The sequence below is a fragment of the Phyllostomus discolor genome, chromosome 2 (genome assembly GCF_004126475.2).
Source record: "Phyllostomus discolor isolate MPI-MPIP mPhyDis1 chromosome 2, mPhyDis1.pri.v3, whole genome shotgun sequence".
Classification (NCBI taxonomy): domain Eukaryota; kingdom Metazoa; phylum Chordata; class Mammalia; order Chiroptera; family Phyllostomidae; genus Phyllostomus; species Phyllostomus discolor.
The window spans coordinates 79,500,180-79,518,581 of record NC_040904.2 but is presented as its reverse complement, the minus strand read 5'-3'; the positions used below and the strand labels follow the sequence as shown (position 1 = coordinate 79,518,581).

Below are 18,402 nucleotides of genomic sequence, written 5' to 3'. Positions count from 1 at the left end.
TTGGAACAAAATCCAGTGAATATGGTGGGGCATGGGGGTCATGTCATTTTTGGTCAAAAACTGCTACACACTCACAGTGGTGTGTGCAGGTGTGCTTGTAAATCACCCATCATGAAATGGGCAAATGCATTGAAAGAATCTTCAAAAAAATTCACTGAAGCCAAACACAGCCTCTTCCAACAACACCAACTAGTACTCTAATACAGATAAGTTCCTAGAATACTCTCTTAGCTGGCGAAACCTGTACTACAAAGGTTCTTCCCCTCTGGAAGATATTCTGGTTTTTTTTAGGGGAGTCCCCCCTTGTATATATATACTGCTAAGAAAAAAATATACATATTTGTCTTCGAGAAGAAATAAGTTTAAAATTATAAGGTAGAAAAGAATCAGGTTATCTAGGTTAAGTGTTTACATACCTGGATAAAGATACTGTTCTGTTTCAGAAAGATAAATGACACTTTACACAGTGATGTCAGTAATTTAAGAGTTGCAGCAAGTTAGTATCATGAGAAAATGGATAAATAAAGTTAGATATTTCAATTCTTCCTAAATTTTCATTTATTGACTTCTAAGCCCTGATAAAAGTTCCAGTAAGGCCAAAAAAGTCAAATTATTCATTTACAATAATAATAAAACAAAAGGAACAAAAAAATAAACCCAAACCTAGAATTCTGATTATCTACATTGACAATTTGGTTATTGCACCTAATTAATTTTAATGATTAATCTTAAAAAACAAGAACCAGACCTACACAAGTGCTCTAGTACATGATCTACAACATAATATATAAGCAGTCAATTTTTAAAGATTTTATTTATTTATCTTTAGAGGGATGGGAAGGGAGGGAGAAAGGGAAAGAATGAAACACATCCATCACCAGCCTCTCGCATGGCCCCAGCTGAGGACCTGGCCTGCAACCCAGGCAGATGTCCTGACCAGGAACTGAACCAGTGACCTCTTGATATGCAGAATGACACCCAGCCCACTGAGCCATAGAGTCAGGGGGGCAGTCAATTTTTAAATAACATAACCACTTTGTGTAATAACATTGATGCAGTTATGATTTCTTTCAAATTTTTTTTTAACAGTGTAAATCCCAGATATTCTTCTACTGCTACAATTGTCTCATCTAAGGGACAGCAATAGGAAATGACAGCCTTTTCCTTAAATCTCCCTTGGAAACCTTGCTAAAATACATATACACCCATCTTATATGTACTTACAAACAAAAAACATGAGTGTTAGAAAATTCTTACCAGAAAGATCCACCACTGCCTCATGACTGGAAATAGCTCCTTTTTCAATAAAAAGATCTCGAAAATATTCGCTATTAGCTGATAGAACAGATTTGTGGGCTTTGTACTCTTCTCCTTCAATTAACAAAGTAACATCACAGAACTGGTTGGAGAGTCTCTGTTCATTCAGCTGTTTTAAGACAGCCTGACAATGTTTTGGAGAAGAACGTTTCACCACTCCTTTTGTGTCAACCTATCAAAATAAGTTTGAGACCAAGAGTTGTAATTACGTATCATCTGTATTTCTACCCTTAACAGAATTTAGAACAAGACACATCATTCCCTTTTAAAAGATACCACTAATATAAAGAAATAACCTGATATTCTATCATTATTACCTATGTATTTAAATGAAAAGACATGTTGTTCTCACTCTTTTCTGCTATATTCATTCTATTTGAAAACCTGTATTTCACATCTTGAGGCCTCTTCTTACTAGGAATTGATAACAAATAAAACTAATGCAGGCAAAAAAAAAAAAAAAAAGAAAAAGAAAAAAAGAAAGAGAGAGACAGAGAGAGAGAGAAAAAGACCCAGCTAGATTAATTTCACCTTGCTGCATGACTCAAAGAGTGCTTCCAGAAATGTATTCTACCAGTATCAACATACCATTAAAAAAGAAGAGAGGAGTGATTAACAAGTGACATTTTGAAGATTAGAAACAATAGGAATATTTATGATTAATGAAGAAGCAATATTAACATACTTTTAGTATCTATAACATAGTGTATTCCTTTTGACATAGACTTGCTTCATCTTCAGTGTCAGTGCCAATACTCAAGCAGTTTTAGCAATTTAAGGGAAAATTCACAAAGACTACAAATACTAATATACTAGTTACACATGTTAAAGTTGAATGAAAAGTTCCACTTACAAATACAAGTTCATGTTTAGATATTGGCTTCTTTTTTGCAGGCTTGGAGGCTGTATTTGGAGTTGAAGTAAAGTTGCTCAGGTCATCCTCTGATTCATTACTTTCTTCTCCAGATTCAAGGTCTAGCCCCAATTCTTCCAACATTTCTGAAGTATCTGATATTGGACGGGAGCGATCTAGTTTCTCCTGGCATTTGCTACACTGTTTAATATAATCTTTGACTTGCTTTAATATACCTACAATGGAAATAAAAATTAATAAGTCAATTTTAATACTGTTCTCATCTGAAAACTGAAGATTATATTGTTGAATATTTCATTTGAGTTATACTTATGTATGTGCCAGCACACACGTGTGGACCCACATGTGCCCCATAAAGTACGTAGAGGAAGTTCTTTAGAATTTAAGATACATTTTTTCAAAGATATAAGGTTATAAATGATGGTTTCTTTCCATGTTAAGTAAATTGTTTCATTGTTTATTCCTGGTTATTCACTTCTCCATCATATGCTTATGTAGTACTGCCCATTTTCACATGAGCTGTACTCATTCATGCAATTAGGAACTACATGAACTTCAATGTTCAACTGTTTTTTGACCTTTAGAAACAGTAATATAATCGGATCAAGGTAACACCTCTCCACCCTACGAATAGGCTTGACCATAAAATTTGCTTTGGTCAATGGATATGTGTGCCATATATGCTTAGAAGCTTAACAGGCTCTGTTTCCCATCAGCTCTCTGATCTTTGTTTCCTCTCAAAGAGCAACATGTTCTAGATGGATGCTGTCCTCTAGCCTGAACTGCAGCTGAAAAAAAGACAGGTGGAACCAATCTGTGACCTAAACAGGACTACAAGCAAACCTTTTATAATCAGATAAAATAAATCTTGTGTTTTTGAAAGCTTTGAGATTTTAAGTTTATAAGAAATAACTTCATATACAACTAACAAAAGTTCAATGATACAAGCTATTCGCAAAACCCTATTTTGAATTTCAACTTCCAGCTCAGCATGTTGGGGTCAGGGTAGGGAGCAGGAAGGAACGTTTTTTATATATAGCAGGTCCTTGAATAATGTCGTTTTGTTCAATTTTGGTTTGTTGTAACTTTGATCAGATTAAGAGTTAAGCAGGAACGTAACTCTTGTTTATATCAATTAGCCCATGGTAAAATTTATTTTGTTATACATCATTTTGCTTCAAGTCACAAACTATAGAGTACATTAAATAAGAGCTTACTGTACACACACGTGCACACACACACACACACCCGTCATCCTTATAAGTTAGAACCAATTAATTATCATTTTACACACTGGGAGAATGAAGCCCTAAGAGGCAAGTAACTAGTCCAAAGTCACATCTAATAAATTGCATATCTGGGCCCCCAGAAGCCATGCGATTTTCCATATATTATACTACTTACCCAGGAACACACCCTGTGGCAGAAACTTCTTCCCCCACAATGCCCAAGTAAAATGCAAATGAAAAGGCTTGTTAACTAGCTAAAACGATACAGAGGTATTTAAGTTCCTGGAAAGAGTTTCAAGATATCAAAATATACCAAGTTCCTTGCTTTCAACTTTCAGAGAACAGTCAAGCAGTATTTCTCAAATTGTATTATGTCCCATACTTAAGAAAAAAGTATACACTGGACTAATAAATTCAGAAATTATAGTCTAATTTTAGACATATACAATGTATATTATCACATTAAAAGCTCTCAGTTCGACAGTAAAGAAACCTTTTTAACCTAGGAAGTTGCTAAATTTGTTTGTTCACAGAATACCATTTTTTTAGCAGATAACTTAGAAAACAATAGGTTAAGATTAAACATAACTTTCATTTAAAAAGGTATTTTATATATGCGTAGATTCAAAGAGCAACAGAGGTTATATTCTAGCATCTAAAAATATTAAAATCAATAACAAGTCTATACCTATATGGGGTATAATGAATAGGTTTAAAAAAAAAACAATCAAGAGTCTGAACAGACATATAGTTTATATACAATTAAGAGTAAATTGGCCCTGGCTGGTGTAGATCAGTGGACTGAGTGCTGGCCCATGAACCAAAGGGTTGCTGTTGGATTCCCAGTCAGGGCACATGCCTGCGTTGCAGGCTAGGTCTCTAGTAGGGGACATATGAAAGGCAACCACACTAACGTTTCTCTCCCTCTCTTTCTTCCTCCCTTCCTCTCTCTCTAAATATAAATAAATAAAAATCTTTTTAAAAAAGTGTAAATGGAGCCTTATCTGGTGAGAGTCAGTTGGTTGGGCATCACCCCACAAGGCAAAAGGTTCGATCCTAGGTCAGGGCACATGCCTGGGTTGCTGTCCTGGTCCCCGGTTGGGGCATGAGCGAGAGGTAACTAATCGATGTTTCTCTCGCACATTGAAGTTTCTCTCCCTCTCATTCTCCCTGCTTTCCCCCCCTAAATAAATAAACAAAACCATTTAAAAAGAGGGTAAATGGAAAAGATGTTCATTTTCTCTGTAAAAAAAATGAAAAGACAGTCATTCTCTTTGTAAACAAAAAGTAAACAGGTTGGAATAATGAAAATTTGCTGAAGATGAATAGTTGTAGCGGTTATTCAACAATCTAAATGTACTTAATGCCACAATTCGTACACCTAAAATGACTAAACTGATAAATTTCATGTTATAGATATTTTACCATAATAAAAAATGAATATGTGAATGGGTGAAAAATGGTGTAAGAGAAGATACACACACACACACATATATATATATAAAATTCTTAGTAAGAAACAGAGAATAAGAAGTGTTGCTATGAAAATTTTCATGTCCAAAATAAAGAAGAGGCAGTTTTTTTTCTAATTAACTTACTGTATTTCTAAACATTTTATTTTTCTACACTAGTATATTCTGCATTCAGCACAGGTTTGATTAAACTATTAACTGGTTGAGTTCAAATGGTACTGAAGAAACCACACAAAAGCATTTGAACAGGATGAAAAATAAATACTACAAGAAAAAAATGGTATGAATGTATGATAGTCAATCAACTGTCTCAAAAAAATCACCCTATTATGCTTTATAAGACCTTTAACTTGATTGTTAGTGTTTTAATGGGATCATTTTTTAAAGATTTTATTTATTTCTAGAGAGAGGGGAAGGGAGAGAGAAAGAAAGGGAGAGAAAAATCAATGCACAGTTGCCTCTTGTGTGTCCCCAACCAGGGACCTCACCAGCAATCCAGGCATGTGCCCTGACTGGGAATCAAACCAATAACCTTTTGGTTTGCAGAATGACACCCAATCCACTGAGCCACACCAGTCAGGGTTGATCGTCCATTTTTCATCTACCTTTACATATGCAGAAATCTTACCTCCTTATTCACCCAGAGCTGAGAAGCTGAAAGAATATGACTCAAGTTAAGGACTCAAAAGACATCAATGTGTAAACATAGTTGATTTACTACTTGAGTGGGAAATTACTGCAAAGGACTGAAATTACTTGTGCAGTGAAGTATGAATCCTCTAAATAGCTTTGTGACCATGGCCAAGTCTCTCAAACTCTCTACGTGTGTGTGTTATCAACTGGTTTAAATGTTAATATGTATAAGCACTTTGAACAGTGCCCAACACTCAGTAACTACTACACAAGTGTTTGTTAAATAATGCTTACCAGGCAACCTCTTTGGTACGTTTAAAAAATAAAAAAATAAAAAGTCCAGGCACTGGCTAGGTAACTCGGTTGGTTAGAGTGTTGTCCCAATAAGCCAAAGTTGCGGGTCTGGTCAGGGCACATACAAGAAGCAACCAATGAATGAATAAATAAATAAGTGAAACAAAAAAATCGATGTTTCTCTCTCTCCACACCCCTTCTACTGTCTCTCTAAAACCGAGTAAAAACGTTTTTAAAAACCACAAAAAAACCCAAATTACCATTAAAGGGTTCTTTATTCAGTAAAGATTCAGAACAAAGTAAAATGAATGACTTCAGTGCATCGTCCTTTAATAAAACAACTTGAGGAACTGTTTCTCACTCAAGAGCAGGGTTTCTCAACCTCAGCAGTGTTGACATTTTGGGCCAGATGATTCCTGTAGGGGGTGCGGCAGGTGGGGAGGGGGGTTGGCTATCCTATCCTGTGCATTGTAGAATGTACAGGAGCATCCCTGACCTCTGCCCAACTAGATGCCAACACAATCCCATAGCTAGACGTCCCCTGGGAGGCAAAATGGTTCCGGGTTGAGAACCTCTGCTCTAGAGATCTATTTACAAAGATGAACAACTGTTCAAGAACCTCCCTTCCCTTCCGCGTTAGAGTACAATGACCATCCCCTGTTCACTGACCTCAAAGGCTCTCGTTCTCCTCCCCGAAACTGGTTCCTAAGGAGTAGAAAAACTAGAACTATACTTCCTGACTATAACAATCACAGTAACCGTATTTAAACGTTTTTCACAGTATTAAAAGGAAAAATATTAAAACATTCAAAACTAAGAGCATCTGCTATTCTTTACATTGAATTCTTGCCCTAAAAAAGAGGTTCAACGTGATTGTTTCCACAGTTCCTCCAAATCACTTCTGCACATTCATTATTTCTTATTTACGCCCCAGTAGCACAATTTTGGGAACAGGGTACACGGGTCCAGAGAAACTCAAACACGCTGGCCAAAACCCTACCGCAACACACTGGAAAAAAGAGCCCAGGCTTTCGGCAGACACTCCCCCAAACCATTAGCACCACACGCAGCCTCCGCAAACGCGGTCCGCAGCCCAGATCCTCCCCCGGAGCTGAGGAGGCGGGCCCTGCACCATTCGCTAGTCCCAGCCCCACCCCGCGTCTGGCCCGCCCCCGGGGAAGCCCCCTTCGCCCCACCCCGGGTCAGGGCCCGCCCCCAGCTTCCCAGGGCTCCTTCCTGTGGGAAGTACGGCTCCTTTCCCGTCCCTCCACTCTCGGCTCCGCCTGGCACCCGCTCCACCAACTAGCGTGTAGACTGGGACAGCGAAGGGCGACCGAAAAGCAGGGTGACGGACCCACAAACTTGCAGTTCTGCAGAAAGGCCTAGGCCCGCCTAAGTCATCGGGCCTTGCCTGCAGAGCAAGCCGCCAGCCCACCCCCTGGCCGCGGGGGAGATCCTACCTCGCCACCAGTACGTCTTGGACAAGTTGTGCCAGGTCTGATGCTGGGTGTGGTGAGTGCCGCCAGGGCCCAGGTGCGCCGCCTCGATGAGCCCCCAGCGCCGCTCGGGCTGCAGAACCACCTCCAACTCCGCGAAGGTCTTGCGGTGCCTTTGCCGACGCTGGTAGTACAAGGTCCCGTCGCGCACCACGTAGCAGGCTGCAGCCTTGCGGATTTTACGCTTGACATTTCCCTCTGTGCCCGGCGCATACGGCTCGCACTCGTTCGTCAGGTAGCGCAATATGGCCCGGTAGCTTTCCTCGCTTGACATCGCTGACCCAGGCTCCCTGAGGGCGCCTGTCAGTGGCGAGGGAGGAAGACAGCGTCACTAGCTCCGGGCGGATGTAACAGCTGCGGCGACACTGTAGGGAGGAACGGCAATGCCTGGTGAGTGCTCTTCGACCGCACCCGCAACGTGAAGGGAAAACTAACGAGTTGGTAACTAGGGGGAACTGCACTTTTCCAGCGCACGGGATCCGCTGGCGACTGACAAAATGGCTGCTGCACCACCGGAAGTGACGTAAATCAAGGGCAGTGGGTGAGGGAACTGAGCCCTGATTGGAGCACAGTGGCTTTTTGGCTTGCTGAAACCCATCGAGTGACGTCAGGACTGCGGGAAGACATTTTGGAAGTGGGTAGGCCCTTCCTGGGAGATCGAACTGGCTTTGGCCAGACATCTTAAGTCCTGGCAGTTTCCGTTTTTACTTAACCCCTCTTTCCCACACTCTTAAGCACGTGTAGGATCTGGTGGGCAATTGTTACTCCGTCCGAGATACCCGAGGTGTAAAGGAGTTGTTCCCCCGCCCCCACACCCTACCTTTTGAGAGACCTGAGAACATAAAAGCATCAGATTATAAGCCCCCGAGTAAAACACTAGCCCATGGACACAAGACCAAAGAAACCCCATTTACACGGAAGTGCAGCTTCAAGTTAAATGTTATAAAAATCAAATCCATGTATTGATAGGAGTTATAATTTCTAAACTTTAACCTACCCATTGGCTACAAACTACCCATGGAACAGTCAGGATCTTTCAGGATTGATCATATTATATAGTAACTGTATTCTAAATGTGAACGCCATCATGTTGACAAGGAGTTGGAATAGCTAGCACTATTTTCTTATACCGCATTTGCATATTTTTCACATATGTCTAGGGAGGAAAAGTCTCTTATACGCAACATACACTGAATGCCCAAAAGTCCAGGACACTTTTGCTGCTTTTTCCAATGTGCAGTGTAGGTCCAATTTCATATTTTTAGTTGGTAGTCTAGAGCAATGGCCCTGGTCACCTGTCCCTGGATTAGATCTGCAGTGCAGACAAGCCACAGGCCAATGCATTGCTCAGCACCGGAATGGGCCCTGACCAGTCCTCTGGGCCCTTAAAGCTCCAGATCAACACCTTCCTTTCCCAGCCCAGGAGACTGTAGTTGGTGGGTGAGACACTCAGACCTTTGTGGAGATGGGTGAATGCAGTGGGCTCACAAAACCAGGATGCACACAGTCTCCAGGTACTTGGGGTGGGGGCTGCTGAAGTTTCCAGATAACCTGGAAATCTGAGGCAGCATACTTGAAAGACTGTGGCTATAGGTACCTGAGCTCCCAGGCCCAGAGGCAAGACAAACTCCCACACCTGGGATTTACTTAGATCATTCAATCCACAGACTGACACTGCAGTTGGGGGAGGGAGGGGAATGGGAAGGTGGAGTTACAACCTCCCCTTTTATGGGTAGATGTCCGAATCCACCCTGCAAAGGCTGGGTATGTGCTCAGCTTGCACCTCCACTCTTTCTGCTGTGAAATAAATGCCCTTTAAAGGTCAATTTAGCCCTGACCAGCGTCGCTTGGTTGGTTGGGCATTGTCTTGCAGGGCGAATGGTTGCCAGTTTGATTCCGGATCAGAGCACATGCCAGAGTTGCAGTTCAGCCCTGGTCAGTCAGGGGCATGTGTCAGAAGCAACCTGTCCATCGATGTTTCTCACATCAGTGTTTCCCTCTCTTTCTCCCTCCCTTATCCTCTCAATAAAAATAAATAAAATCTTTCTTTTAAAGGTAAGAGTTCCTTTGTTTTTAAAGATTTTATTTCTACAGAGGGGGAAGGGAAAAAGAGGGAGAGAAACATCAGTGTGTGATTGCCTCTTGCACGCCCCCTACTGGGGACCTGGCCTGCAACTGAGGCATGTGCCTTGACTGGGAATTGAAACCTCGACCCTTTGGTTTGCAAGCTGGTACTCAATCCACTGAGCCATACTAACCAGGGAAAATAAAGAAAATCTTCAAAATTAAGGGGCGGGGGGGAGCCTGCGTGATTCAGTTGGTTGCACTTCATCACAAAATTAAAGATCACCAGTTGGCACCCTGGCTGATGTGGTGGAGTGGATGGAGGGCTGGCCTGCAAACCGAAGAGTTGGGGGTTGGATTCCCAGTCTGGGGCACACGCTTGGGCTGTGGGCCAGGTTCCCAGTAGAGGGCACACAAGAGGTAAAACTGCACATTGATATTTCTGTCCCTCCCTTTCCTTCTCAATAAATAAATAAGTAAGTAAATAAATAAATAAATCCTAAAAAGAGGGAGAGAGCAAGCACTGTTTGGTGTTCCAGGTTGGGGCACATGCCTGTGTTGCTAGTTTAGTCCCTTGTACCATAAGCAACCAGGTGGTATGTTTCTCTCCCTCTTTTTCTCCCTTCTTTTCTCTCTCTCTTTCTCTCTAAAAATAAGTAAAATATTTTTAAGAAATTAAAATAAATTTAAAAGCAATTTGATATAAAAAGTAGATTAACAAAATTGTAAGTAACAACTTGTGAAATGGTAAGAGGACCTAAATTAAAGAAATCCCTCTATGCCCACTTCAGTTTCTGTCAAAACACAATCCATGAAAGCTCTGAGAGCCCAGTAAATATTTGGATTCTCCTCTGTGCCTTTGGGCCAATACAGAGACATGTTTTAGTGAAATGTTTCTCAGTTATCTCCCTGAGAACAGCTAAGCTTGCTCTCTTATGAGAACAGGGATGTAGTGGTGCCAGCAGCAAGTAAGACTAAAACCTTCAATGATGACCACAGTGATGAGGAGGAGGCAGACAACTGCCTAGTAGGGGTAATAGGGTGCTATCTAGGTATAGCACTTCCATCTTTTCACATGGGCAGCTCACTCCCTTTGTTGCCTTGGACCTTCAGTGTGATGGCCCTTCCTCTTGGTGGAGTCTTCCCTCCTCTGTCCTTGCCCTAGGCCACCTGCAGCCTGCTTACCCTGCAGTCAGATATCTCTTTCCTTGAGGTAGCATCCTCAGGACCAGCTATCACTTGGTAGCAGCAAAAGGAGAAGCTGAAACCTCAGGATCCTGGGAGCCAGTAGCATCACCATGGAAACCCCTAGACTAAGGAGGACTAAGGATGCACACCACATAACCCAAGAGCCTGCTCTGGGGTCCCTTTGCCCCCCCACCCCATCAATCCCCCTCCAGCTTCTGAAATAAAGGCTCTACATTGGGAGAGAGGGATTCAGGTGCTGTAGGGGGCAAGGCCTAGCTTGGGCACCAGCCTCAGGGTAGGAGATGGGGAAGGTCTTCTGGTCGAGAGCCCCTACTAACCTCCTGGTAAATGGGCAGGAGGTGACATCCCAGGAGGCTTTCTGAGGTAGGGTAGCCATGAAAGCCAGGGCAGAGGCCTGAGGCCACACTGAGCAGAGCATCCTGCCGTTGCTACGATCTCTGTCTGGCCTTGTGCCTACCCTGATGGTGCAATGGTGCACGGCTGCTCACTCGTCCTGTCTCGGGCTCTTCACCCACATGCTGCACTACACCTTCCTGTTGGTCCCCACCTCCATGCCCTCTGTGGTCGCTTGAGTCCTTGCACCCCCATGCGGCACCTCCTGGAATCCCACCCTGCAGTATGGCTGGCTGGGCCATTCACCCTGTTGTCCCCATTAGGCAGGAGGCACTGGGGTGCCAGCAGTCTGAGCCCACTGGACCCTCACCCAACAGGGAAGGGCCCAGAACAGGCCTCCAGCATTGCAACTCAGCTCTGTCCTTGTGGGCTGAGTTCCCCTGACACCCAGCAGACCATGAGACTTGCAACCCAGTGCCCTGCCCCTAATGTCACACTTGGAAGACAGCAGCCTGGGCCACCACTGGGACACTTCTCAACCTTGACTACTGCCAGACCCCAAATCCAATATCACCGTCTGGATTTCTATGTTTGTCAAGGGCAGCTGCTGACCAACAAGAGTACCCTAGACCCCCGCCTACCTTCATACTGGCTCTCAAAGGAAACAAAACCCAGTCAAGGGCAACCACAGAACTTTACTCATAGCTTCATGTGCCCAGGGTTTACCAACAACCCTTAAAACCAAGGTCTGCCACTTGGACTCCACCTTGGATTTCCTGCTCCACAGAGAACAGCTACTGATCAGCAATGAGAGTGCCCTGGACCCCTGTCATCCTCCATTTGAGCTCCCAATGGGCTCAAAGCCCAGGTGAGGGCTGTCACAGCATTGTGCACCCTGGTTCACCTAGGAACCCTAAGACCAAGATCTGCCCCTTGGACTCTTGCTCCACAGATGGCAGTGGATGCCCAACAAGAGTGCCCTTGTCTCGTGCCCGCTTCCATGTAAGTGTTCAGTGGACTCACAACCGAGTGGAGGGCAACCTCAGAACAGCCGTCACAGCATTGTGCCCTGGTTTTTAGGTGAACCAGGGCAGTAGACGACCCCCACTCTCAGAACTTCAGGACCCCACATAGCCCCAAGGTGTCCCTTGATGTTTCCTGAGTGGTCATCTGCCTGTGGCCATCAGGTGAGATTGGTTGAAGAAGCTGCTACCCAGTTAAGAAAACAATATCTAACACCAGTTCTCATTCACCCCATCACCAAAGTATCCATCAAAAATAAGCCCATGAGGAGCAAGGAGTGAGGAGAGTAGCTTCACAAATGTCCCGTTACCTCCTAGCAGCCTTGATCCCTGCCCTGTTCCAGGTTCCCAGGTGGAACACCAACCTGAAGACCTTTGGTTTGGAATCAACTTCAGGCTGATGTCCTGCAGGCATATCACCTGGGGACCCTTTTCATCTGTGGAGTTTTGCATGTTAGTGGGGCCCATGATAAGGACCAGGCCTCCCTAGACTGGCCACTAGTTGAGGCAGGGGACTGGGAGCAAGATCCAGTAGAGGCCCAGACCCTGAGTGCACTGGTGTCCCTGGCTGTGCCCTGGAGCAGGACGTTGAGGCTTTAGGACAGCAGGCCCAGCAATGGGATCAGCAGCAGGCCGAGGTCCAAGCTCTAGAGAGCTTTTATCGGCAGCTTCTGGAAGATTTTGGGCAAGCCTAAATGGGGGCAGGAGTGACATCCCCATGCATATCCACCCCAAGACCACAGTACAGAAGGGGAGCTGGGGTGAACTGTGGGTCACCTCCTGGAGTGGAGGTGGAGTGAACCATCAAGACACCATGTTCACTGACATCTATGTTGGTCATGCTTAAACCTCATGATTTTTATTCCACCAGAAAGTAAACCCTCATTTTGACTTCTTGAACATACATTATGGGTTTAACTACCTTTTTTTGGTTGTATCTACAGAATTGGGAATGTTTTAAAGTAGCATATTACTATTTGTGCAACAAATGTATGACATTTATTCATTGAAAAAAAAAGATTTATTTTTATAGAGATGGAAGGGAGGGAGAAAGAGAGGGAGCAAAACACCGATGTGCAAGATATACATGGATTGGTTGTCTCTCGCATACCCCTACCTGGGGACCTGGCCTACAACCCAGGCATGTGCCCTAACTGGGAATTGAACCAACAACCCTTCAGTTCACAGGCCGGCACCAAATCCATGAGCCACACCAGCCAGGGCTGGTATTTATTCATTTTTTAACCAAATGCCAAATGTCAACTGTGGGCCCCAGGGTCAAGCTGAGGGCACGGGTGGGGAAACCCAGTGACAGAAAGGAATGTCTCTTCCTCCTCCAGGGCCACCCTGCCTTCTAGGGACCCCAGGCTGCCTCACACACCCTGTACTTGAGCCCTACCTGTCAGTGGACTCTTTCTGGAAGCAATGTCTGAACATGCTCCTGTCCCTCGCTTGGTCCCATGTCTTCCATCTGCCACCAGGGTCAGTCTCTCCTATACCCAGAATTCCTGGAAGCTGTGTCACGTCCCATCATATTCCACAATTGCGTGTCCCCGGCCAGCTCTGTGGCCACTCCACACCCAGAGTCTCTGCAGCCCAACCTGGCCTCCTGGGCTCCAGTCAAACACCAATGTCAGAAGTGTTAGCTACATGACAATGGTAATCATACCATCATATAAATTGATCAAAATAATACCTGTATACCTTAAACTTACACAATGTTGTATGTCAAATATTTCTCAATTTTAAAAAAAGTGTGCTACTTGTGAACCTAGAGAGAAGACTTGATGTGTACCCAAATACTCCAATTACAGGGGTCCGATTGGAGAAAGTACTTCAGGGTTCATTTATTGGCCACTTAGAATGCAAAGCATTTTATTTGTAAACTCCTCAAATCTGAAAATAAGGAACCTAAGGTTAAATAATAGTTTCCCAAAGCTGCATGTGCTCATTTCAAGCTCAGTTTTTTTTTTTCTGCTTGATATACAAAAACAATTTTCTAAGACACCCAGGAAGAAACACTACTGATCTGATGGTGATCTGTGGTTTGATGAACTGTTCAATATTAGTTGGCCACATCCCTTTTTTTTTCCCTTGGTTAAGGCTTTAAAAATTCTAAAATAGCTGCCTTTTTCTAGTTTCATATCAACACTTTGGTTCCAAATGTCTGCTGAGAGGCACTTATCAGACATGGGACTCCACCTTCACTTCTCATGCTTCCAAAATCAGCATGGACATGCCCGCACCATGCTGTATCTGTTCACCATCAGGAAGAAGGTTGTAAGCAGTTCTGATGATCTTTGTGAATTCACACATGTTGAAATATGGGCACAAGGAACTTGGTTTATCCAGGACAGGAAGCTGCTTCTCACCCTCATGTGGTTTTGTTATCACTGGGATTGTGCCAGGATGTTGCATGGCATGGGGGTCAGGGCAGAAAGCCAGGGCTGAGGGTTGTGTGATGGTGGGGCAAAGGTGTCATGGCCACTGTAACAAGAAGGTATCTTAAGACTTACAAAGGAAGTGGGCAACTCCATAGATTATAAAGGACTTATTATAGAGTAAATTTTTTTCTGTGTGTGTGTGTGTGTGTGTGTGTGTTATATAGGGTAAATTTCTTGCAGGAAGATTCGGTTGGACTAGAAGAGAAGGCCATCCCAGTAGTCTGTGCAGATCATTCTTTGCTAACAGATCCCTGTTACAGTGCTTCCCCTCCCCCCACCCCGTAACTCAGCTACTAATGATTGACAAAACAAAGGGACAAAGAATGTAGTAGCACCAGGGGATATACCTCCTGGTGGTCTTGTGACAGATGATTGTTTATAATCGATACTGTTACCAGTTTGATGCTTACCTTGGTTGTTACGCCATTCTGGCTATTGCTAACAAAAATATCTATGGCTGGCTACATTTTAAGGAACACGGATAATCACCAACTAGAAAGTTTGATAATGACAGTGAGATTGGTCAAAGCTCACAGCATGAAACTTTAATGAAATGAAATTCGAGACACAGAGATGGAGTTAGTTTTGTTTACAGCTAGCTATACACTCCACCCTCAACACCTTTGTGGCCTGAACAAAGGTATCATACATACCTGGAGGAGCCTCAGGCCCTGAGCACAGAGGCGTCCCTCACTGAGCTCCTCCAAGCTAAGGACAGGCACTGTGTCCTGGAGAGGGGGGTGGGGGGCATCGAGCTTCTAAAGTGAGATGCAGTGGCTCCTGGAAGCTTTTGCCTTCCAGGAAACATGCCAAAATGGCCAGGAGTAATGACCCCATGCACAGCCACCCCAGGACAGTCCAGACAGGAGTTGGGGTCAAGATGACGTGAGCCTCATAATATATAGAACTTTAAAATAAGTCCTATATACCCATTCCTTGGAATGCCAAGGAGTGTCCCGGTGTGGGTGTGCTGTACAGCATGGTCTAATTTGACCCTTGGAACAGTGCTGTGAGGTGGGCAGGGGTCTCCGCGGCTGTGAGAAACTGGTGGTGAACTACAGAGAGTTGACAATAAGTACCACCTGCATGTACCTGTTGACACTTCATGGGACTCCCTGGCCTCACCACACTGACAATTGTCACTGAGAGGGGAAGGAGCATTTCCCCTCATCCCTAAGAGCACACTGTGACCCTCATGAGCATGATGCAGTGGAGAGTAAGTGGTACCTTGCAACAGGGTTAAAAGTAGGTTTAAAGCACTAAATCCAGACAGGTCTGAGTCCCATGGCCTTTCCATGCCTCCACACCCGTGTGGACACAGCCCACCACCACCAACCTGGCCAGTGTTCCCTCTGTGGAACTCCCCTGGGGACAGGCAGCATGATCTGAAAATAGCTCCTGCCCCTCCTCAAAGACCCCATCTACCAGAGGGAGGAAGGGCATTTCTGAGGGCCAACAGGGAGTGAGATGCAGGTTGGTGCAGGGGCAGGTCTGTGATACGACTGGTCCCAGAGCTGCACAGAAGGCTGCATGTGGGGGTGGTAGGGCAGGAGGCAGGGCAACCGAGGATCAGCTGAGCAGCTGCCTAGAGATAGCTTCTCGAGGGGCTGGCAGGCCCAGGCCACAGGTGGCAGCTCTGAGGACAGGCACAAGTCCAGCCTGCCTGGGACTGAGGACTTCCCTTGGTGAAGGGCAGCTAGCTCAGGGGGCACCTCCGCCTGCCCAGGGCCAGGTTCTCCTCTCCCACAGCAGGGGCTTCCACCATCCCTGGGCTGCTGTTTCTCCTGAACAGAGCCAATCTTCGAGGTCTGCTTGTGCCAAATCATAATGGCTGTCCTACCCCAGGAAGATAACATGGTTCCCCAGTCTGATCAAACAAGTGTGGGGAAGCCGCACCCTGGACCCAGTAGCCTCTCCAGAGAGGCCGAGGGGGGCGCCAGGCCACTGTGCTGGCCTTTCTGCCCACACCAGTGAATCCAGTGTTTGTCCCAGCCTGTCATGGGAGGCAGGGAAAGGCAGTGAGGCAGCTTTGGGGGTGACAGACCCTGGAGTGGTTCCTGGGGATGCTAGAGGGTGATGTCAGCCAGAATCCACCTTGCATAGTCCCATCAAGGCTGGTGCCACCTGCTTCAACAGTAGACTCCAGAGCAGAAGAGGCTGGCTCTTGTCCCACTGACCTGGCTGACCCTAAAAGCACTGCTGGCTGTCAGGCCCTGCTGTGGAAGTCAGCCTGGGCCAGACACCAGACCATGTCCTGCTCTTCCCAGGGGGCTGTAGCTTCTCTGAACCTCCTCACCTTTGATGTGGTACAGTTAACAGACCCTCGTGGGGCTCTCATGACCAGGAAGGGAACCCATGGAGGAACCTGGGAGCAGGGTGCAGGGGTGCCCTGGCCCAGCCCACCTTAGCAGGGAAGTGATCCACTTCTCCCACACGTGGGCCATATCATCACTGAGGCTCCACTTGTCCTCCATCCATGAGCACAGGTTTGAGGGGTGGGAGTCCTCGAGGAACTGAGGAAGATCTGAGAGCTGGGGGGTAGGAACAAGGACCCAGACTCCTTCCTATGCACGGTGACATCACCAGTGCTCCCTTCAGAGGGACAGTCAGTGCTGAGGAGGCAGGTGTGCTAATGCACACTAAGAAGACACCAACCCCCCATCTGCCAGGGCAGGAGGCCCCTCAGGACAAACCCTTTCTCCTTGGGACCAAGAAGGGTACGTACCCTGTTCACCTGCCCCTCCTGCTGGGCTGGGGTGTCCTTCTGGGGACCTACCCCTCACCACAAGGGATTCTGCTCATGGTATCTGGGTACCCGAGCAGCCAGCAGGGCACATCCTTGCTGGTAGGGCACTCAAGCTCCAGCCAGCTCCCCAGGACTTGCAGGCCCACACTCCACTTCCGAAGAATTCTTGGTGGTGGGTGACAGGTGGATGGACAGCTGCTTGCCTCCCCAACCCCCACACCACAGACTGGAATTCCAAGTTAGAACTGGAACTGTTCCATTTTCTGCAAACTTCCTTGCCCAGGGCAATGTTAGTGGGAGGGAAAGTGGCCTGTCCACCCAGATTGGTCTCAGCACTGGTATTGAGGCTGTTTTCACTGGGCAGGGCCTGGCTCAGTGCCCACTGGCACACCCTGTGTGCCTTCAGCCTGGATCTCCAGCAGCTGTGGGCTTCTAAAGGCAGTTTCCAGGCTCCAGAAGATATGGAACCAGTTTCAGTGCCCAGCAGAGGCCTGCGACCACAGGGAGCTGAAGGTGCACTTCCACAGTGAGCTGGCTGCGTTGTATCCCCATGGAGGGGCCCTCTGCACAGCTGGGACAAAACCCAGGCCCCCAGGCCCCTGGTCTGAGGGGCAGTCATGTGTAGGGTGAGTCACTCTGGGGGCAAAAGGTGTCCACTAAGCTGAAACCATACCCTGTTTTGGAAAGCCTTGTGCAGTCGAAGGGATCACATTAGACCAATCCTGGCTCTCCCGAAAACCAGCAGAGAGGGCTTGGGGCTACTGCAGACCTCGTGTATGCAACTTCAGCACCCATTTCTGGAAATCCCTGCATAGCTTTTTGGGGACACAGGACATACAGTATCTCTGTCTTGGTCTCCAAAAGTACCCTCTAAGCTGTGGGCCTTAGGAGCAGGTAGTTTGCTGAGGACAGCTCAGGCAGCACAACTCATTTAGTGAGGGACGCCCAGCACCCTCTGTGGATTTGGGCTGACTGCCCTGTGAGGGCTGGAGAAGCCTGGCTCCTGTCTCTCTCGGGTCAAGGTGGCTGCATGCTGGGTCCTGTGCCCTCAGCAGACTCCTGTATCTCTGGGGGCTGTGGCCCTGGTGGGGGCTGTCATTGTAGGTCTCCCCTTTCCCAGGTGGGGGTAGGGAGGCTTTTACCCTCAACTGAACTGCACCTGCCGAACTTGCTCTCTTTCCAGAGGGCCCCTGAAGTGGTCCTGGGGCCTGAGATCTCCCCCTTCTTCTCCAGGGAGTTGCTGTCCTGGCCTCAGGCTACCTCCCAAGC

The 18,402-nt window shown here is 46.1% G+C and overlaps 1 protein-coding gene across 1 annotated transcript in view; it reads right to left on the bottom strand.

The window, feature by feature from the left end:
- Positions 1-7,813, bottom strand: part of ZBTB11 (zinc finger and BTB domain containing 11) — a 31,444-nt gene extending 23,631 nt beyond the window's left edge. Inside the window, 3 exon segments of the mRNA XM_028503208.1 lie at positions 1,258-1,489; positions 2,171-2,406; positions 7,280-7,813. Of these exon segments, the coding sequence (XP_028359009.1) occupies positions 1,258-1,489; positions 2,171-2,406; positions 7,280-7,589 (778 nt within the window). The 5' untranslated portion in view covers positions 7,590-7,813.
- Between the last annotated feature and the right edge of the window lie 10,589 nt (positions 7,814-18,402).